This window comes from Myotis lucifugus, unplaced genomic scaffold (assembly GCF_000147115.1).
Source record: "Myotis lucifugus unplaced genomic scaffold, Myoluc2.0 scaffold_465, whole genome shotgun sequence".
NCBI lineage: Eukaryota > Metazoa > Chordata > Mammalia > Chiroptera > Vespertilionidae > Myotis > Myotis lucifugus.
In genome coordinates this window covers 594,558-615,633 of record NW_005871513.1, presented here as the reverse complement: position 1 = coordinate 615,633, position 21,076 = coordinate 594,558, and the positions used below count along the sequence as shown (strand labels likewise).

The window sequence follows — 21,076 nt, the reverse complement described above, 5'->3', positions numbered from 1 at the left end:
CCTATGGAGGGGGGGGAGGGGGGCTGTACAGTGATAGTGTCACAGCCTATGGAGCGGGTGCTGTTTATTACCCTCATTTTTTCAGCTCAGGAGACCGGTGTTCAGAGAGGCAAAGCCACTTGCCCAAGGTCACACAGCACATCAGTAGTGGGACTGAGACTGGAGTCAGGTCCCTGTGGTTCTGCAACCACCAACTCCCCTGACAGACCCTCCCCAGGTGCTCCCAGCCCCCCACTGAGCCCCCTGAGAACCCCAGAACGTGCTTTGAGCGCTTTCTACCACATTCCTTCCCGCAGAATCAGGCCGGGGGACCCTTTGTGACGGGTTCCCAAGGGTTTCTTACCCCTCAGAGCTGTATGCCAGACTTTGCACAAATGTGCTTTTGGGGGTGGGGTGCTGTAGCGTTCATTGGGTTTCCAGAAGAGGCCATGATCCCCAAACTGGTCCAACCGCCTCATTTCACAGAGGGGCAGACCGAGGCCCAGGGCAGGGTCCTAACTTGATCAGAGCTGCAGAGCAGGTTGAGACAGAGCAAGTTTCTTGACCTTGGGGCCTGGGTTCCAGCTAGTGGGGAGGGGTAGTGGGGGGAAGGGCGGGGGCAGTCCTCCCTCCCTCCCTCTGAGCCCTCCCTGTCCCTGGGCCCTCCTCCGCCCACAGTTCACAGAGGAGAAATTCGGCCAGGCCGAGAAGACCGAGCTCGATGCCAACTTTGAGAACCTCCTGGCCCGGGCGGACAGCACCAAGAACTGGACGGAGAAAATCCTGCGGCAGACGGAGGTGCTCCTGCAGCCCAACCCCAGTGAGTGCACCGGGCTGGCCCTGGGGCCAGGGCAGGAGGCTGTGGCTGAGGCGGGAGGTGGGCCTGGCTGGTGGGAGAGATCTGATTTAGGGCTTAAGGCGGCTGGGGGGAGTCCCGGGAAAGACAACAGCGGAGTGGGTGCTGGGCTCTCAGATGCGCTCCCGGGGGCAGAGGAGATGCTGGGTTAGCACCGAGGACGGGGACGGCCTGGGAACTGGAACACTTGGGAGAAGAAGCAGGAGAAACAGCAGCAGGGTCGTCTGAGAGCCGGCAGCGAGGCCCAGCGAAGGCAGAGGGCTTGCCCAGGCACCCGCAGCACCAGCACCTGCACCAGCACCAGCACCAGCAGCAGCAAGCTCAGGGGAGCTCAGGGTGCACGGGTGTGGGTGGAATTGCTGGTCTGTCTGCAAGCCCGCTGTGTGCAGGCCCAGGTTGCTCACACGCTTACCGCGTTCTGTAAATGCTATTGTGATGAGGAGCCATGGCGGCCCTGACTTGGGACCTGGGGCCGGCATTGCACGTCTGAGCGGTGGCTTCCTCCTCTCCAGCGTGAAGGGTTCCACAGGGTCGAAGGCCAGCCTCACAGGAGTGGGCGTCCGCCAGGGAATATTCTGGAAATCCCAGGGCTGCTGTGGCAGGCCCTGCTCTGGGCCTGTTTCTGTCCCCATGGCTTTCATCCTCGGGGCGGACCGAGGAGCCCTGTGACTCGGCGTGTGTCCCCCGCAGGTGCCCGAGTGGAGGAGTTCCTGTACGAGAAGCTGGACAGGAAGGTGCCCTCGCGGGTCACCAACGGGGAGCTGCTGGCTCAGTACATGGCGGAGGCGGCCAGCGAGCTGGGGCCCACCACCCCCTACGGTGAGCCGGGCCCCTCGGCGGGTGGGCGCCATGGCCTCTCCCCGTCTAATTCTCCTCCCTCCCCGCCCAGCACTCGTGAGGAAAATGGAGTGAAAAATGAGGTCTCTCTTACTCAGTCTGGTTTGTGTGCTCATACTGCGTGTCCGTTCTTCAACCTGATTTTTATTTTATTTATTTATTTTTTAAATATACTTTTATTGATTGCAGAAAGGAAGGGAGAGGGAGAGAGAGAGAGAAACATCAGTGATGAGAGAGAATCATTGATCGGCTGCCTCCTGCACGCCCCCACTGGGGACCGAGCCCGCAACCTGGGCGTGTGCCCTTGACTGGAATCCAACTGGGACCCTTCAGTCCGCAGGCTGATGCTCTATCCACTGAGCTGAACCAGCTAGGGCTGTTCTTCAACCTGGTTTTTAAACGTGGCAATTCACTCTAGATAGCTGTGCACAGTAGCTCCTATAGAGCCGCCTCAGTCTTTATTTTTCTAATTTGTGAAAAGTTTTATTGAGTTATAATTTATATATACCATGAAATGCACCTGTTTTAAGCATGCAATTCAGTGATTCTGAGTTAATTTTGAGTTCAATTTAAAGAACATTTCCATCATCTGCAAAAAAAATCCCTTCTGTCCACTTAGAGTCAGTCTCCACTGTCCACCCCGGCCAACCTCTCGTGTGCTTTGTGCCCTGTTAATCTGTTTGGTCTAAACCAGCGGTTCTCAACCTGTGGGTCGCGACCCCTTTGGTGGTCGAACGACCTTTTCACAGAGGTCGCCTAAGACCATCCTGCATATCAGATATTTACATGACGATTCATAACAGTAGCAACATGACAGTGATGAAGTAGCAACGAAAATAATTTTATGGTTGGGTCCCAACATGAGGAACTGTATTTAAAGGGCCAGAAGGGTGAGAACCACCGCTCTAAACATTTCGTACAAATGGAACCGTGCAGTATATTGTGTTTTGTATCTGGCTTCACTTAGCATCATGCCTTGGAGGTTCATCCCTGTTCATCGTGTGTTTGGGATTTCGTTCCTTTTTATTGTGACCAGCGTTTCATTACGTGGATGCGACACCGCGTTTTCTTTATCCTTCCCCGTTTGGTAGCCATTTGGGTTGTTTCCCTGTAAACACTTTCATACCGACCTTCGTGAGGACCGATGATTTCACTTCTTCTGGGTATGTACCCAGAAGTGAAACTGCCGGGTCGTATGGTGCATTTAATGTTTTAACTTTTCAGCAAATCACCAAACTCTTTTCCAGAGTGGCTGTGTGATCTCACCTTCCCACCAGCAGTGTGGTGGTTGACTTTTAGGCATTTGTGGATTTTCGCAGTGTCCTTCTGTTGTTGATTCCTGATTTCATTGCACGTTGGTCAGAGAACGCACTTTGTATGATTTTAATGCTTTTACACTCACTAAGACTTGTTTATGGCCTAGAACAGCGGTTCTCAACCTGTGGGTCGCGACCCCTCTGGGGGTCGAACGACCCTTTCACAGGGGTCGCCTAAGACCATCAGAAAACACATATATAATTACATATTGTTTTTGTGATTAATCACTATGCTTTAATTATGTTCAATTTGTAACAATGAAATTGGGGGTCACCCCAACCTGAGGAACTGTGTTAAAGGGTCGCGGCATGAGGAAGGTTGAGAACCGCTGGCCTAGAGTATGGTCTCTCCTGGAGACTTCCTGTTCCCTTGAGAAGATCGTATACTGTGTTGTTGTTGGGAAGATGTCAGCGAGGACAGATTGGTTGATAGTGTTCACGTCTCCTGGATCCTTGCCGATTTTGTCTTTTCTGCTTCTGTCTTAACTGTCAGTGTTTGCTTCGTGTATGTTGGAGCTCTGTTGTTGGGTCTGTATGTTTATGTTGTATATTTTCCTGAGGAATTGACTCAGTTTTGTAACACTGCTCTTTGTGTCTAGTAACGGTTTTTTATAATTTTTTTCTCTTTATTGGTATTCTTTATTTGATGAGTCATTTGTTGTATTTGCTTTTCATTCTTTAAACAGATTTGTAATAGCTGCTTAGAAGTCTCTGCTAAGTCTACCATCTGGGCCTCCTTGGCGACAGTGACTATTGATTACTTCTTTTCCTATTTCCTGCTACTTACCTGTTTCATAATATTTTGTTGAATCTGGACATTTTACATAACACGTAGCAGCTCTGGGTTCTGCTCCCCCGGGGTTGTGATTGCTGTTTGTTTGTGGAGAGACTTGCCTGAGTTCATTGTTTAGAGTCTGTGTCCCCTGCACGGTGCAGCTACTGCTGTCTCTGCCTTTTTAAAAGAAACCATTCTTTTTCTTTGTAAGCCCGGCTTCCCAGGGGTGGCTCCTAGGGCCGCATGTGTGCGTGGTCAGCCAGGGACTGGTCAGAGCTTGTGCGTAGCAGTGCGCCATTAAGGCTTTGCTGACGCATTTGCGAGCGGCGGGGGAACACATTCGAAGCAGTTTACACGTCTGCCCAGCGTCCCCTTTGTGGGTGCTCAGCCCAGGATGGCTAGACAGGGGTTCTCTCCAGCCCCCCGAGTGTGCTACGCAGGCATCGCTTCCAGACCAACGGAGGTGGCTGGCAGTGTACCAGCCACCATGGCGATCTTGTTTCTCACATCTCCTGGTTTTGCTCCTCGGGGTTGATTCAGGCACGCATTGGGGCCACTGTTAGACAGGTCTGAGCAAAACCTCCACTGTTCACCATAAGCTCCTATTTTAATGACAGGCAGACAGACATTTGGGGTCTCTAGGAGTCAGCATCAATTTAGAAACGGCGTCCAGTATTCCCTGAAAACCTGATTATCTTCTTTTACTCCCAGTACAGTCATCCCGGTAAACGGTCTCCTGTTCAGTTTCTGACGGGTCTGTTGCTTGTTTGAAACACGATTCCAGCTTCAGGTTAGCCACGATGTTGGCCCAGCTTCAGGTTAGCCACGATGTTGGCCTTTCCTGACTATTTGCCACTCCCTTCTTTAATCCTTTGATTGTAGAGAGGGGTCCATTGGTTGCCTCCCCTACATGCCCCATCCCGATCGGGAATTCCCCTACATGCCCCGTCCCGATCGGGAATTGAACCCACAGCCTTTCGATGTATAGGACAACCCTCCAACCTGTTTTGCCAGCCTCCGGGGTTTCTCTGTGCTCCATCAGCACAGTCACTGGCCTCAGGGCTTGTCCCTCGTGGTAGAGCTGCAGCAACACAGAGCTGGAGGAGGGGGGCGCACCCCAGGACACAAAGGCACAGGCCCATTGTCCTTACGAAGGCGAAGGCGTAGTAGTTCTAGAATAAATGCTTCTCAATTTGTCCTTTGCCTTTTGTCAATTCCTGGAGTCCAGAAATGGTTGTTTTTGACAATTCTGTCCAGTGTTATTACTGCTCTTTGGGGAGAGGATTTGTTGCGCTCCTTTCTCTGTCATTTCAGAAGTGCCCCCCCCATCTCTTTAATGGCCGTGTAACGTCCCATTTTTTTATGATCCCACTATTTATTTGTCAGTCCCCGATGGATGGATGGATGGATGTGTAGGTCGCGCTCACGTTTTTCCAGGCCGGGCGTTCTGAACTTAGCATCCTGTGGTTGCCTCTTTAACAAGTCTCTTTCCGAGCTCCCTGCTACTTCCTGGGTCAGAAGAGCCTCAGCCTGACCCTCCTTCTCACCTTCGACTCTGTCCTCAGGGAAGACCCTGATCAAGGTGTCAGAAGCTGAAAAGCGCCTGGGAGCCGCCGAGCGGGATTTTATCCACGCAGCCTCCATCAACTTCCTCACGCCCCTGCGCAACTTCCTGGAAGGGGACTGGAAGACGATCTCGGTGAGGGGCCTGGGACCACGCGCCTCCTCGCCACCAGGGCAGCCCTTTCCCCAGAGCCGCTGAGCAAGGCTCTCCTCCTGTGTTGGGAACCCAGACCCCCTGGGGCCTCCCCAGACGAGGCTCCTGTGGACTTACTCAGAGTGGCTGACTTTCCTTCTTTGGGCCTCAGTTTCCTTGTCTTGACCAGATGGCCCCCTAGGCCAGTCCTGCCATGGCCCAGGGTCTCGCAGGGCGGCCCAGCGCCTCACTGTTCCCGTTCCCACCCGCAGAAGGAGAGGCGGCTCCTGCAAAACCGGCGTCTGGACCTGGATGTCTGCAAAGCACGACTGAAGAAGGCCAAGGCCGCGGAAGCCAAAGCCGCGGTAGGTGCCCCTGCTGGCCTCCCGCGCCCGGCTCTGGGTGGAGCCGAGGAGGGGTGCTGAAGGGACCTGGTTTGGCATGACCTCTCTCCCCTGTCCTTGCCTGGAGAGGCCTGGCTGGGGGTGCTGGTCTGGACTGGTCACTTCACGTCACACCTCTATGCCCCTGCCCCCAGGGGAATCCTGACAGCCCAGCGCTCGGGGTCCCAGGGCCGACATTTACGGGGTGGGCTGGCCAGCAATGCCCCAACCTGGGCTCCGGGCACCCTGCGCCTCCCCAGACAGACACAGTTGGAGTTTCCCGCATGCCCTTGCCCGCCCTTCCCGGATGCTCAGCTCTGTTCCCAGCTCTGCCAGGGCATGGCTCCCCCTCACTAACCTCACACCCACTGCTCCGGCGCTGGTGCCAGGCGCCCCTGCTCAGGCCCCTGCGACGTGTGGAGAGCCCTGAGCTGGACTGCCCGCGTGCGCAGGAGCATGTCCGAGGGGCCCTTTCAGGCAGCCCCAAGCGACTGGCTAGGAGCTCCCCTTCTCTCTGTCCCCCAGGCCTGCTCAGCCTGGGTGGCCCAGTGGCGTGCAGCGGGGACAGCTGGATCAGGGCTAGGCCAGGCTGGGGAGAACGGGGCCCCAGGGTGAGCACACTCTTGGGATGCCAGGCTGCTGGGGGGTGGGGGGTGTAGGGGCCTAAAGGCCACCTCACCCTGGGGGGGGGATCCCCAGGTCCAGGCCATGCCGGGGAAACCCGTGCTCTCAGCCGTGAAGGCCGGACCCAGCCCAGGCTCCCCACAGCTGCTCGTGAGAGTTCTGGCCCTGAACCCTCCTGCGTTCCCCTCAGTGTGGCCACCGGGGGCCGTGGAGCTGGGCCTGCACTGCCTCTGGCAAGAGCCATGGACAGGGTCTTAGCTCATGTGGGTGTGTGGGGTCCAGATGGGAGGCAGGGGCTCAGCCACTGGAGTCTTGTTCGGGTTGGGTAGGATGACTAGGGCTACTGGGATGACCTTACTGAGTCACCTGCACAGGACAGTCTCCCTGCCACTCAGGGATGGACAACCTCTCAAGAATAACTTGGCCAAGACAAGCTTTTCCTCCATCAGCCAGGCCAGGGGAGCCCTTGCTTAGTCACTGGAGTGGGACGACCTCTTCTCCAGTTGGTTGGCCCGGACAACCTCAAGCCTCTGGGTTAGTCCCGGCTACCCTCTCCAGAGCTAGGACCTGGGCAGCCCAGGTTCAGATTCCCAGAGGACTCCCGCCCCGCAGCTCCCTCCTCCCCCCCCTTCTAAACGCTCTCACACACAAACCAAGTCACTTCCAGAGGGCAGGTTGCGTGTGTCCATCTGCCCGTCCGCCTCGCGTCCCTCCCGCTGGGGCCGGGGGGCCTGCTCCCGCCTGTGCTGTGGACTCACTAACTCTTTTGTTTTTGTTCCTTTCCGTTCTGCTTTGGGTAACTTGGCTCAGTGTGAGGGAGATGTGAGTATACCTGTCCCACGTGCTGTGCTGCTTCTGGTTTGTCCATCTGGCCTGGCGCCCATGGTGCCATGGCCGGCCCAGGGCACATCCTCTGGGCCTTTTGCAAGCAGCTGGTCTCCCCATCGGAGCCTCTACCATGAGGAGCCTCTGTCTTGGGGGGAACGCCAGGCATTGGCGCCTGGGAGTCAGCTTTTTGCAAATGTGGAAAGCCCGTCACTCTGTCCATCCGTGCATCCATCTGTCCACCTTGGTTGTGGGGGAGGGGCCTGGCCCTTGCTGCAGGAGCGAGAGATGTGTGCAGAGATTCTGGGATGGAGAAAGCGGTGGGGCGGGGTGTGTTTGGGAGACTGGCGGTCCAGGGAGCAGAGGGCCTTGACCCTGGGCCAGGGGCTGAAAAGTCTGGCTTGCCCAGAGGCAAAGGCTGTGACAACAGCCACAGGCTGTCTCCTTGTCACATCTGCCTTCCTGGCCTCCCCAGCGTGTCCACCCACTTGGTCTTTGTCTTCACTCTCTGGCTCTCCACGCCTGCCTCCTCTCCAGGCGGTGGGTGTGGGAGGAGGGTCAGTGTTGTATTTGTCTGTAGCCTCCCGTCCCTGGGGCCGGGGGCTCCTGGTGCTGCTCTGTGGGACACTCCGGGGTGGCCTCCTGGCCCCAGCCCAGCCCCTTCCCACTGTGACCCCCTCCCCCATGAACTCTGTTCCCACTAGACGGTGCCTGACTTTCAGGAGACTAGACCTCGTAATTACATTCTCTCCGCCAGCGCCTCCGCGGTAAGCGCTCCCACCCCACCCCACCCCTGTCCTCCCCGGTCCCTCCCACACCTCGGGGTCTCTGCACAGTAGACAGGAGACAGAGGGTAAGGCGGGGCACCGGTTGGACCAATCCCTGAAGCTCTGTCCACCTGGCTGTCCCTGTGCCCCGTGACCATGTGGCTGGCCTCGCTTCTACCTGGGAAATGCTGAAGGTGGAGACCGGACCAGCTGCACTGAACAGGGTGGTGAACTTAGGACACCAGCTGTCCCGTCCCCAGTGGATCTGAAAGTCTGCCTCTCCCAAACACAACCCTGACCCTCCCAAAGCAGGCACTGCCCCCACCCCACTCACCATCCCTGGCCCTACTCGGTCCCGAGGCCGAGGAGAGACGAGGCCTGGATCTGGCCTGCCATGAATTCCCAGACCCCAAAGACAGGTGACAAGGATGGCGCTGGCCGCCCAGCTGCCTTGACAGCACAGCTGCTAGGTGTCCTGGGGTGAGGCCTTGAGAACCAGCAGGGCGAGTGGAAGGAGCAGCCCAGAGGTTTGGGAACAGGGTGTGTCCTGAGGACTGAAGCTGGGCGTGGGTGGGGTGGGCGGGGCGGGGTCAGAAGACTTTGACTGTCTCCGTGTTTTTTCTCTCCAGCGTTATTGGGATATTTGGCATTTACTGTTTAGTCTGGGAAATAGGCCAGTCACACGTATCCCATCCTGCCTGTCACAACCATGCTGTGCCTTCTGCCTCTTCTCTGTCCTTCCATCTCCCCCACGGGTGACGTCCTCCCGCAGACCTCTGCTCTTCCTCCCCTGTCCCAGCATGTTTCCGTGTGTCCTCGTGCAGTCCTTCAGTGGCTGGGCCGTCGTCCCTCGGGGCGTCAACCGCAGTTTAGTCCGCAGGGCCCTGCTGGTGGGCGCCCACGTCTGCACACGTGGAGGCGGCTCCCTAACGAGCACTGGGGGGACAGCTCTGCCCCGGGCCGGCCCTGTTTTACTTTCCGTGTCTCGGGTCCTGGTCTCAGGGTAGCCTTCCTGCAGTGGGGGTGGGGGGGGGAGAAGTGGGCTCCCCAGTCGTGGTGGGAGGAGGGGCCTTCTCTAGGCTCTGGACCGCACTCCCTGCCCCTTCCTGGGCCCAGAGGAAGGAGAACTGCCCTGGAGGGTGGGGGCTGCCGTTTTTTCCTTTGCTGCCGAACCCGTGTGCCTCGGGCCGAGGCTGCCTTCCTCTGCTGAAGGACAGAAAGGTTCCGTGACTGACCCAGGGCCCCAGCAGCCTTAGCCCAGTGTCAGGGTGGGGTGGGGACCCTCGGTCTCCCTTGAGACCCCAGTCAGTGCCTGGGGGCTCACACGGTAGGAGAAACCCAAGCAGGACTTTCCAGCTGGCTGTCCCCTCCCTGCATGTGGCATGTTGGACTGGACTGTGAGTGACATGCTCCCCTCACCAGGCCTCAGCCCAGCCTCAGCTCCGGGTTGGGTTGGGGGAGGAGTTGGGGAGTGAATGGGTGGGGCGACGTTGGGGTCTCAAGGAGCTGGGGCAGGGCACTGGCTCTGGGGTTCAGCTGTCCTCCCCTGCCTGCTGTCCCCTGCTGACCGGTGCCCCTCCCTCCCCTGCTGGCCGGCCCTGTTGTGGTCTCCGCAGCTCTGGAATGATGAGGTGGACAAGGTGAGTGGGGCTGCAGGGGCTGGGGGAAGGGGCTTAAGCGGGTAGAGGGCGGGAGTCCAGGCACAGCTGCTGCTGCAGGGCCCAGGTCTGTTCTAGTTCTGGGTCGGCCCCACGTGCCCGCTGGGGCTGCTGTGGGGGTTGTCACCTCCCCTGTGGGGAGACCACCTCCTCTGTGGGCCCCCTGGTGGCTGTTGAGTGGGGTTTTCCCCTGGTGGGTGGCGATGTCTGTGACTGCTCTCAGGGAACTGGACCCCGGGGTCTAGACAGGGCTAACGCTCCTCCCGGGGCAGGGCTCAGATGTGTGTCTGCATCGCCAGGGGGGAGTGACGTCTGCGGGGGAGGGGAGGAGAAGGCCACTCCTGGGTGGACACTGGCGCGGGAGAAGGTGATGGGAGGGCAGCTGGGGACGACTGTTCCTCTCACATTCTCATCCCACTATTCCCAGTCTGAGCAGGAGCTCCGAGTGGCCCAGACAGAGTTTGACCGGCAGGCAGAGGTAACCCGCCTCCTGCTGGAGGGAATCAGTAGCACCCACGTGAGTGTTCCCACTTCCTCCATCATCCACTGTCTTGTCACCCGCAAGTCCCCACTAAACGTCTCGGAAGTAGGTGGGGAGGGTAGTGCTTGGGCGTGTGGTCCTTAAGGGGGCAGTTTCGTCTTCAGAGAGCTGGTCCCAAAGGGTGGGAACTCTCCGCCCGCAGGAGAGGTTGGGGCGGAAGCCACTGGGATGCTGGGCCAGGGTCTGTGGGAAGACGGGTGGGAGTGGAATGAATGCTTCATCCCGAGACCCCTCCCGTCCGTCACCACTGGCCTCTCCCCGACAGGTGAACCACCTTCGCTGCCTCCAGGAGTTCGTCGAGTCTCAGACAACTTACTATGCGCAGTGCTACCGCCACATGCTGGACTTACAGAAACAGCTGGGCAGGTGCCTGCCCGGGTCCCCTGGCTCCCAGGCCCAATGAGCAGCCTGACCTTGCTGGGCGAGAACCTTCTCAGCTCAGGAAACCCCACGGGACACAGGGCGGGTGGAGGGCTGCTGCCTGAGGCCCTGCCCGAGCCCTCTGGTGGGCCATCATGCTCCCTCTCCCATGACGTGAGGGCGCTGGTGTTGGGACTCGGAGCGGGTTCCTGAGTGTGGGTGGCAGCTGGCAGGTGGGCGGTGGCAGGGACGGCCCGGAGCATCTCACTTTTCCTTGCTTCACTTTTCCCCTCATGCTGCCAGCTCCCAGGGAGCCATGTAAGTAGCCAGGGTCTCCTCACCTCTGCAGAGGGCCCAGCTAGTGTCCTGGGGGCACGTGGGACTGGATATGGCTCTCGCCTACTGAGATGTGCCCCCCCCCCCTCCAGATTTCCAGGCACCTTTGTGGGCACCACAGAGCCCGCCTCCCCGCCCCTCAGCAGCACCTCGCCCACCACCACTGCGGCCACCATGCCTATGGAGCCCTCCGTGGCCGGCCCAGCCCCTCCGGGGGAGGCTGCGCTCTGCCTGGAGGAGGTGGCTCCACCCGCCAGCGGAACCCGCAAGGCCCGTGTTCTCTACGACTACGAGGCAGCTGACAGCAGCGAGCTGGCCTTGCTGGCTGATGAGGTGGGTCTGGGTGCCACAAAGATGGTGAGAAAGGGCTGGCGTAGGCGCACCTGGGAACTGGAACTGGGAGCACTGGGCCTGCAGACCCTCCACCACTGTCTTCCTCTCTGAGGGGCTCTGGGGGCGGAGCTAAGACCAGGGGGTTCCTCTGGGCAACTCCAGCTCTGAGGAAGCAGTGGCTGCTCTGCCAGTCTGTGGAGCAGGTGAGGTGAACACCTCTGGAGGTGCAGGTGCCATGAATAAGGGGAGAGGGGCGGGTATCACAGCGCTGTCCCCATTTAGTCCTGAGCCAGTTTGGTCCTAGCCACCCAGGCCGTGACCTTCTCTCTCTGCCGCCCTCTTCAGCTCATCACTGTCTACAGCCTGCCTGGCATGGACCCTGACTGGCTCATTGGCGAGAGAGGCAACAAGAAGGGCAAGGTCCCCGTCACCTACCTGGAGCTGCTCAGCTAAGCAGGACCCTCCCAGGCCCCTGCTTGTCTGGCCTGGGCAGGAGGATGGTGCAGCCCTGCCATTTGTCTTGTCTGTTGGTGACCGGGCTGCTCAGGGTGGGGATTAGACTAATCCCTTCCTGTCGCTACTCCTGGTCATCAGCTGTGAGGGGCCCCAGAGGCTGAATGTTCCCGGCCCCTCCCCCAGCCCTGCTTCTGGAGCCCCCACCTGCCTGTGTCCCCTGAGCACCCCAGCCTCCTGGCTCCTCTAAGGAGGGGGGGGCTGGCTGCAGCCGCCTCACTCAGCTCCTCAGCCTGTGGGGGGTCAGCGCAGAGGACTTGAAGAAGCCCTGGGGTTCACCTTTGGCAAGAGAGCACCTTTTAGTTGCCAAAAGCAGCGAGGGAGGGAGGAAGGGCAGGCGGGTCTGTGGCAGGCCCCAGGACTGGGCGTGGTCCCCTCTGGGTGACTGGAGCAGAGGGGAGCCTGGCCGGAGAGGCAGGGCTGGGCCATGGAGCAGCACTGCCCGGTGCTACCCTCCCCTTCGTACCCTAGAGCTCAAGCCAAGTATGGTGGCTGCAGCCTGCACCTCCCCACACTTTTTAACTGATCTTTTTACTCTGCCTGTCTGCTTTGCTCCCTAGCCAGCAGCGAATAATAAACCGTTCTTCGTGTGCATGTTGACTGGGCTCCTGTCCGGGGTCCTGGAGTTCAGAGTGGGAAAGGGAAAACTTCACATTTGCCCCATTCCCCCTCCTGGGTGGGGAGTGATGTACAAAATGCCATTGGCCCTCCTCCCAGAAGTACTAGGGCAGAGGGAAAGTTCTTCAAAGCCCCATTCACAGCACTCACTTCCCCCACAGGGCCTGTGCTCTCAGATACGAAGCTGCATGACAGACATTTTATTCCCAAGAAGAATTTCCTAAATTGGGGCAGAGTGGAATGGACTGTAGACGTGGATGGTTTAAGCTCCAGTAATGGATAGCCGTGTTTCCTGGGGCCAGGCACGGAGCCAAGCATGTTCACATGTATTGGTCCTCACAGATGAGGGCAGATCAGAGAGTCACCTCCTCAAGGTTCCACAACTGGCAAGTAGTCACACAGGGACTCGCCCAGGAAAGTCTGATTCTAGAAACCTCAAATGGTGGGTTTGGGCTACAAGCCAGGTTTTAGATCAAGGCCCTTAGCCAAGCCAGCCCATGATTAAACCCCGAGGAGGCCTAGGGAGACGAAGGCAGAGGCCCAGCTATAAATAGGAAGGAGCAGAGCTTCAAGAAAGGCTACACCCAGTGATAAGCTCAGCCAGCTGGTAACTGGAAGTGTGTGTGGCAGGGGTGCGGGGACAAGACCAGGCAGGCAAGGAAGGGAAAACCTAAGTGTCCACACTGCACCCCTCCCCCTTGAACATTAATGTAATGGAGGGATGTTAGTGAGTCAACCACTAATCAACTTGCCCTCCCTAAGCCTCCCCTCCACTCCTGGGCCCCTGTTCCAGGCACTGAGAGCTGCCTAGCCATTCCTGGGCTTTGAAGGCACACATTACACAGTGTCTATAAACAGTATTTTAATATTTGTATAAATAGACCACAGTATTACCAAAAACTGCAACAACAGAATGTGGAAAACATTTTAAAACCCGTGCATACAGCCTTTCCTGGCTACACATGACACTGGCTCCCATCTCCCCTGGCCGGGGTCAAGTGCTCTGGGGAATGCTTGAAGGAAAGGAATACCCCTCTGGGGCACTTGGGAGGTGAGGGGGGAGCACAGCAGACTTGTGGCTCCTACCCCTGCTGCTGACCTTTCGATCTATTATAAAAATAATGCCAGTGTGCGGGTGGTTGGAGTTGTGGCTACTCTGGGGAGAGGGTGACAGGAGCAGCTCAGTCCCAGACGGCCCCGTCAGCTGCTGTGCAGGCTGGCGGAGAATGGCAGGTGGGTGGCATGCCACTGCCCTATCTTTGCACGTGCCGGACAAAGGCCTGTACTAGCTGGATCAGAGGCTCCTGACTCTCAGGGCTGGCCTTGGAGAGAGAGGTGGACTTGCCCTGAGGCGAGAGGAGGATGCCAGCAGCAGGGGAGCTGGGGGCTCCCCTGCGGAAGTAGCGCGAGAGGCTGGAGAGCAGCGTGCTCTGTGAGAGAAAAAGGAGCCTGATGAGGCCCAGCAACCCCACCCGCGGGCTGGATTTTCCCCACCAGCTCCGCCCCCTCCAGTCAGGACCCTCGATCCCTTCTTACCAACTCTGAGCTGAGCTCCTGTTTCATCCGCTGTTTGTCCCGGGAGTGCACAGCTGGGTCCCTAAGGTAGCGCATTGCCTGGGAGATGAGCAGGTAGAAGCAGTTCTCCATGGTAAACATCAGGAGGGACCTGGGACAAGGCAGGGTTGGCACTGTGTAGAGGGCCAAGCTGGCAGGTGCTAGGTGGGCCACTGAGCTAAGAGAATAGCCAGCCCATGTCTGCCCCAACCCCAGACCAAATTCTAGAAGGGCTTTCTTACTTCAGTGTTCTGGTCCCTTCTGCCTGTGTGCTGAGCCCCACAGCCTGAGTGAGGGGCTCCTTTTTCTTATCCAGCTGGAGGAAGAGAAACAAGGGTTAAAAAAAACCCAGGGGACAGTGACAGCTTCAACTCTGGGAGCTTCCTCTTTGGCAGGTCCTGCCTTACCGGTTACATCAGTTAAACCTCACGATAATTCTCAACAGAGTTAGGCTCCATCATACTCCTGTCATGATGAGGAACTAGCTTGGAAGGGGAAGGCTAGGTAAACGTGCCAAGGTCAAGGGTAGGAAGTGGTAAACTGGGAGGAAGATTTGGGTGAAGGGGCCAGACAGCACCAAACTCACCTCTCCGAGCATGTTTAGGGCCACATTCACTGTGGCCAGAAGGGTCCCAAAGGAGGGGGCCACTTCAGAGTCAAAGGTGGGAGTGGTGAAGCTCAGGGCAAACAGGAAGTTGTATTCAGCAAGGTCCAGGGACTGCAAGGCAAGACCAGAGCATTCTAGGGCCCAGCTAGGACCCCAGATAGCTCTCAAGAGCAGGGCAGAGCCAAGCCTTCAGATCACTGTGGGAGGCTGGTGGCGCAGCACAGATGGCGCTGGTACCTGATCCAACAGGATCTGGCAGACGTCCGGGGTGAAGTGGCGCAGGGCCGCCAAAGTCCTGCTGAGGATCTTGAGGAGGCCATACTGGACCACATGTAAGGCTCGCTGCTCCGAAGCCTCAGTGTCAGCAGTGGGCTGCTTGGAGGAAGAGGAGGGGGCAGCAGGAGCAGCTGTGGGTGGCCGCTGAACTCGGGGTGCAACAGCTGAGGGGACACCATCCCCATTTTTGTTCTGGAGGAGACAGAAGTGGAGGTGGAACACAGAAGCTGGGGTGAGGCACTCCAGGCAGCCATGGGGGGCGGGGGCGGGTACCTGCAGGTAGTGCTGCAGCATCTTCCGGCTGTGCAGGAGGGAGGTGCAGGCCTGGCACAGGTAACCCAGGTTGACCTGCAGCAAACATGGGAGGCTAAGGGGCTTCTCCTGGCAGCAGCCCCAGCCAACTGACTAGATCAACCACACAGGTCTCTACAGAGCACTGTGCTCCCAACTCATGGAGCACCTGCACTCTGGGCCCACTCTCCCCGGGATGGTTTCCCAGGGACAGCATCAGTCCTCAGTCAGTACATAAGGTGGGATCATTTCCCCCTTTTACAGAAGCAGAAAAAGGCTGAGAGAGAGGTGAAGGGACTTGGCCAAGGTCACAACCAGCACAGACAGACGCCTGCCTGTCAGACTCCAGAGTCTGTTCTTTCCCTGCCCTGCTCTCTGGCTGGTCCCAGCTTCAGACCTATTTCTAAAGGGTCTGACCGCTAACGCCCAGGCTTTTAACCTACAAGGCTGCCATATGCCGGGAGGGAAACATTTAGCTCCAGAGAAAGCAACATGAAACCAGATCTGGTGCTCCCTAAGCCAAAGTCCCTGGAGGCGTCCCAGAGAGTGCCCATCACGCCCTGTCCCCAGGCCCCTCCAAGAACCCGTGCCTGAGCCCCACCTGCACATCTCGCAGGAGCTGAGGCAGGTGGAAATGCCACTCCTTCATGAAGCTGGAGAGCTGCAGAATGAAGCCCACCGTGTGGTCTGCCTCCTCCAGGCACGCCAGACTCTGCACCGTCCTCACCGCGTTGAGGCACTGGGAGGGGAGAGAAAGGAAGGATGGGGTGAGGCAGGGACCTGACACACCTGCCCTGCCCTCCTGTGGGGAGGACAGGTTCTGGGCACACAAACTGAAATGGCAGTACAACAGGTGGTTTGGTGTTCCGACAACAGGTTCTGTCTGAGATGATCCCAAACTGTTTCACTTGGCAGAGCAGCTACATGAGTTGGCCAATCAGCCAGCAGTCCTTAGAGCACAGAACTGGCCTGGCCCGTGTGGCTCTGTGGTTGAGTACTGACCTATGAACCAGGAGGTCATGGTTCATTCCTGGTTAGGGCACATGCCCTGGTTGCAGGCTCGATCCCCAGTGGTGTGGCATACGGGAGGCAGCCGATCGATATTTCTCTCATCGATGATTCTATCTCTCTATCCCTCTCCCTTCCTCTTTCTAATAAAAGTCAATACTTTTTTTTTTTTTTAAATGGGGAAATGATACCCCTTAATTACCAAGCCTCAAGCCCTGAATGGCCCAGACCCCAGTAACTCCCAAACCCCATTGCCTGGCAGCTTCTCACTTGTAAGGTCCGCTCCTGGTGAACACCCACGAAGTCCAGAGCTTCGGTCAGGAAGTTGTAGCGCAGGGTTTTGAGGAGCCGTTCCATCAAAGACATGGACAGGCGATAGACCCCTGGCCAAGAGGGGGCATCGAGGGATTTCCGTGAGGTGCTAGGTGTCTAAGGCACAAATGAAAGACAAAATCAGGACATGGTGCCAAGGAATCTGGCTGACAGGTACAGCAGGGCCTCAATGCAGCATAGATGCTAAGGCAGTCTGGTTGCTTAGAAAAGGAAACCTCTGGAATGAGCATGGTCACTGCCTGGTGACCAGCAGGACCAGAGAGAGCCTGAGGCCAGCAGTGACAAAGAAAGAGCACTAGGCAGAAATACAAGAATCCTGGGTTCTAGACTCGGGTCTGCCACTAACTAGCTGTGTGAGCTTCTCTTGCAGGCAGTGAGTGTGGGTGGGAGGATTCCGGTCCATCAGTACAGTAAGTACCTAAACAACTAGAGAGAGCAGCTTCTGGGGCCAGTGAAGGGGCTGCAGGTGTGCTCTTCCCCGGAAGTGCAGTCTGGGCAGTGGCTGCCAGGCCATTGGAACTCACCTGCACCGTGCCATTGGTGCTGAGCTGGTACACACTCAGGAGGGGCAAACAGATGCTCTGGGTGATGCCGGCTCCAGCCACTGCTGCGGCTCCCTGGGAGAGAATGACATGGAATGAGATGGGACCTGTCCCTGCAGCCAACCCCCCAGGGCGAGGGGAGCTCTCAGAGTAGGCCAGAGCTTCTGGGAGACAGAGACAGTGCCAGAACCCACTCAGCACAAACAAGGAGGCTCCTCTCTGCCTCGTGCTTGCCGCCTACCTGCTGGGTGCGAGCCAGAGTGAGGAGCAGGTGCAACGCTGCCTCAGTGAAATGCAGGTTCTGCTTCATTCGAAGGCTCACCTCCAGAGTGGTAAAGAGGGTTGGCAGGATGGGGAGCCTGCGGGTCACCTGCAGCCATGAGTCACCATCCTCATCTACCTCACACAGCTCCTTGGCCAGGTGCAGGCCCAGGACACACACCTGCTGGGGCCCAGAGGTTAAGATGAGTAGAAGAGAAGAAAGCAGTGCAGGGGAAGGAAGAGGAGGAGGAGGAGAGGACAGCCAGCCTGCACCTGATCATACACCTCTTAAGCAAGCTGGACTGGAACACAATTCGGAATTTCTACCAACCCTGCTCTGCTCCCACACCCACCTCTCGGAGACTCTCAACCCCACCCACACTAATAAGCCATCCCTAGACTGACAGAACTACCAATGACTTCTTCCCCCATCACCCAAACTGCCATCACCTGTGTTGGTGCTACTTCCTGTCCTACATCTGCCCACTCCACCCAACTCTGATAACATACAAAGTCAAAGTGACCTCCCCTTTCTGCACTATTGCAATCACCCCCTAAGTGGTCTTTCTTCCTCCTCTCTGGACCCTCCCAAAACAATTCTTCTACCAGTGGCTTTTCAAACATTTTTTTTAAATATATTTTTATTGTTTTTATTGATTTTTTACAGAGAGGAAGAGAGAGGAATAGAGAGTTAGAAACATCGATGAGAGAGAAATATCGATCAGCTGCCTCCTGCACACCCCCCACTGGGAATGTGCCCGCAACCAAGGTACATGTCCTTGACCGAATCGAACCTGGAACCCTTGAGTCCGCAGGCTGACACTCTATCCACTGAGCCAAACCAGTCAGGGCTCAAACATTTTTTATGACTGCAGTAATAAATACCTTAAGACTGTGCCCCAGTATACACATACTTATATATTTCCATTGAATAGTATTCTGACCTTATATCCTGCAAAGCACGCTAATATTTTCTTTTATAGCATTAAAAAAAAAAATGCTGGTCTTTACCAAATGAGCTCATTTCAAGACCCAGCAATAGGTCATGACCCACAGCTTGAAAAACAGTTTGCTACTGCACCCAGAGTGATCTTTCTAGAGTACAAATCTCATCACTTCTCACCCTTGCTTACAAACCTGTTAAACTGGTTCTTATTCCACTGAGGACCCAGAATAAAAACCCTGCAACGCTTCCAGTCATCTAGCCCCCAACTCTGCAGGCCTTACCTCCTCTCTGCTCACAACAGCCTGCTTTAGGTCACTGCTGAAACGGTGCTTTCTCGCTGAGTCTCTAGACTGGTGAGAATCACACACTGCATTCTCCCTGTATTGCTCCTCTGCTGGACCTGCCACATGGAATTCTAACACTTCTTTGCAGAGTCTGAAATTTGTTAACTTCCTCACCAGACTGAACTCTGTAAGTGCAGTGACTGTCTTGTTCACTAATCACGTGTAGGGCCTAGCAGTTCATATTTGTTGGGTGCATGTGGAAAGGACAGACAGCTTCCCAGCACGCCCTCACCCCATCACGCTGGTCCTTGTGCCGGGGCCGAGAGCAGTCATCAGTCTCCATGCTGTCCTTGTCCTCCGTGGCGCTGCCTGATGCCAGACTGTGGCGAGTCTGGTCAAAGAGCGCGATCACCTCTTCTTGGAGGGTTTCACAGACGTTAAGCACTAGCTGAGAGTACTGGGGGATGTCACTGACTGCAAAGCGACAGGGAAGAACACGGTCACACTCACCATGCCACCTCTCACTGAACACCAAAGTTTTCTTCCCAGGCAGATCGCTGGGAATAGAGTATGGTGTAAGAGGGAGAGTTATCTGTCCCATGAGAGGGGAGGAGGAACAGGTGGGGAAGAAAAATACTTTTCCCAAAGACCAGAGTTCCAAGACTGAAAATTCAAGCCCCACAGGAGGAACGTCTGGCTCTATGCCAGAGTGGCCTGGCTGCCAGCAGGGACGGGAGACCGCTACTGCCACCACCTCTGCCTCTCACCTCTCATCTCCTTCATCTGCAGCACAGTGATGAATGCTGAGAACACCTTGGCCTTAGTCTTCTCCATGAGCTGCCGGTCTGCCTGCAGCACTCCCTCCAGGATCTCTGTCAAGGGTGCAAGCATCTCATCCACAGGACCTAACTCTCTAGAAATAATATGGGTCGAGAGGGAGAGGAAAACACAGCTCACAGAAAGGCCACGACTGCCTCTGCTCCAACTCAGGATGCCCACTGGGCAGTCGGCTCTGTCAGTCCTGTTGCGTGATGGAAAGCTAGCCCATTTCATACCCATTTTCTCCCTTCAGGAAGGCAAAGGGTCAGTAAAGAGGATGGAGCAGGCCCCAATGAGGCAGCCCTGGCCGCAGGCCGCCTCTCCCATCAACACTCACCTCTTCCACTGCCGCAGGAGGATAAGCAGCAGAGTGCACATCATGGAGCCGAGGCGGAGGCAGTTTACTGAGGCTGGGACCAGGAGCTGAGGTAAGACAGCAGACAGTTAGAAGTCAGGCTTCCTGGGGGCTGGTCCAGCCAGAAGATTCCAGCTCCGTCCACAGGGTACCTTTTGGATTCATGCTTTTCTTTCCTAGCAGTGAGCTACAGGGGCTGGGACACGGGGAGAGGCTAGGGGCTGGCCCAGCAGCAGCAGAGCTCTGCCTCCCCACGCAGCCTCAGGCCTCCCAGGCCAACTGAGCCCTTTGACCTGACCACTTGCGCGACTGCTGACTCGTGAGCTCCTATTTGACCTCGGAGACCTTTTCCCGGGGAGGAATGTGAAATCTCCCAGACACACTTACTAACGCTTTGGTCCCATCAAGCACATCAAGAAAGAGCTGGCGACGCACTGCAGAGTCGGTCAGGTGCAGTATCTCTGCCTGCAAAGGACAGAAAAACATGTCAGTTGGGAAAATTTCCCCGACTTTAGAAGCCAAGAAATGTGGGGTCCTCTGTCAGGCAATTGTCATTGAGAAGTCATTGTCTCCCTGAATGAAGTGGGGCTGGAGGCCCCTGATGTTTCTCTGTCTATCCTTAGATAAGGTCAGAATCAAGCCCAGCCTCACCCCCTCCTCCTGATGACATCCTTCCTTTGCTCAGACCCTATGGAGGCTGCCCGGTGCGCTGGAAAGACAAACTCCTCAACAAGGCTTGGGAGGCCCCCTGGGACCTGCGCCAACGGCCTTTGCATCACACCCACTTGTGTTCACTCTGTTCCAGCCCCAGAGGCCTCCTTCCTCCTCTGTGAACATACACGCTCTTTCCCTCTTCTGGACCCTGGCGCTTGGGTCCATCTGCCTAGACTGCTCTCTTCCACAGGCTCTCCACCTGGAAGACTCCTTCGCACCTTCAGGCCTCAATCTGGACATCACCTGACTATGCGTATCCTACTTTGGCTTCACTACCATAATCTCCTGAGTATTTCCTTCACGTGAATCATTACAATCTGTAACTGTATTTCTTCATGAGTTTGCTGACAATTTGCCTCTCTCTCAGGACACTCTCCATGAGATCAAAGACTTTATCTGCCTTGTTCATTGCTGTAGCCCTGGTGCCTGGCACATGGGCAGGCATTCCACTAACATCCATTCAATGAATGAGTGAATCATCAATATCCTGGACTTAACCAGATAGGTTTCCTAGGAGGGGAAAAAGAATGGTGGGATTTTCCAAGATTAAAGAACTACTGCCTAGCTAGGGCCTAAAAGGCAGGTGACACACAGGTTATTCCCAGGGGTAAATCAATTATTCCCCAAAGATGGCTGAGCTTTTGGTGTGTCTGCAGTCTCAGGGCTCCA

General features: G+C 56.6%; 2 protein-coding genes across 3 annotated transcripts in view; one reads left to right on the top strand and one right to left on the bottom strand.

Moving 5' to 3' along the window:
* SH3GLB2 (SH3 domain containing GRB2 like, endophilin B2) overlaps positions 1-12,397 on the top strand; it is an 18,285-nt gene extending 5,888 nt beyond the window's left edge. Inside the window, exons 3-13 of the mRNA XM_023744475.1 lie at positions 527-799; positions 1,526-1,654; positions 5,329-5,462; positions 5,732-5,824; positions 7,996-8,058; positions 9,675-9,698; positions 10,144-10,233; positions 10,523-10,623; positions 10,921-10,935; positions 11,046-11,286; positions 11,632-12,397. Coding sequence (XP_023600243.1) covers positions 527-799; positions 1,526-1,654; positions 5,329-5,462; positions 5,732-5,824; positions 7,996-8,058; positions 9,675-9,698; positions 10,144-10,233; positions 10,523-10,623; positions 10,921-10,935; positions 11,046-11,286; positions 11,632-11,739 — 1,271 coding nt within the window. The 3' untranslated portion in view covers positions 11,740-12,397. The remainder of the gene's footprint in view (positions 1-526; positions 800-1,525; positions 1,655-5,328; positions 5,463-5,731; positions 5,825-7,995; positions 8,059-9,674; positions 9,699-10,143; positions 10,234-10,522; positions 10,624-10,920; positions 10,936-11,045; positions 11,287-11,631) is intronic.
* An 865-nt stretch (positions 12,398-13,262) lies between these two features.
* The window catches only part of NUP188 (nucleoporin 188), a 41,929-nt gene continuing 34,115 nt past the window's right edge, over positions 13,263-21,076 (bottom strand). Inside the window, exons 31-44 of one of the 2 annotated variants that reach the window (XM_006103168.2) lie at positions 20,081-20,158; positions 19,676-19,761; positions 19,287-19,432; positions 18,812-18,993; positions 17,270-17,473; positions 17,011-17,103; positions 16,424-16,582; positions 15,747-15,884; positions 15,128-15,202; positions 14,816-15,046; positions 14,558-14,689; positions 14,214-14,287; positions 13,954-14,083; positions 13,263-13,847 (exon numbers count right to left, since the gene is read on the bottom strand). In XM_006103168.2, coding sequence (XP_006103230.1) covers positions 13,671-13,847; positions 13,954-14,083; positions 14,214-14,287; positions 14,558-14,689; positions 14,816-15,046; positions 15,128-15,202; positions 15,747-15,884; positions 16,424-16,582; positions 17,011-17,103; positions 17,270-17,473; positions 18,812-18,993; positions 19,287-19,432; positions 19,676-19,761; positions 20,081-20,158 — 1,905 coding nt within the window. In that variant the 3' untranslated portion in view covers positions 13,263-13,670. The remainder of the gene's footprint in view (positions 13,848-13,953; positions 14,084-14,213; positions 14,288-14,557; positions 14,690-14,815; positions 15,047-15,127; positions 15,203-15,746; positions 15,885-16,423; positions 16,583-17,010; positions 17,104-17,269; positions 17,474-18,811; positions 18,994-19,286; positions 19,433-19,675; positions 19,762-20,080; positions 20,159-21,076) is intronic. The other variant, XM_006103169.3, reaches the window with a different exon arrangement.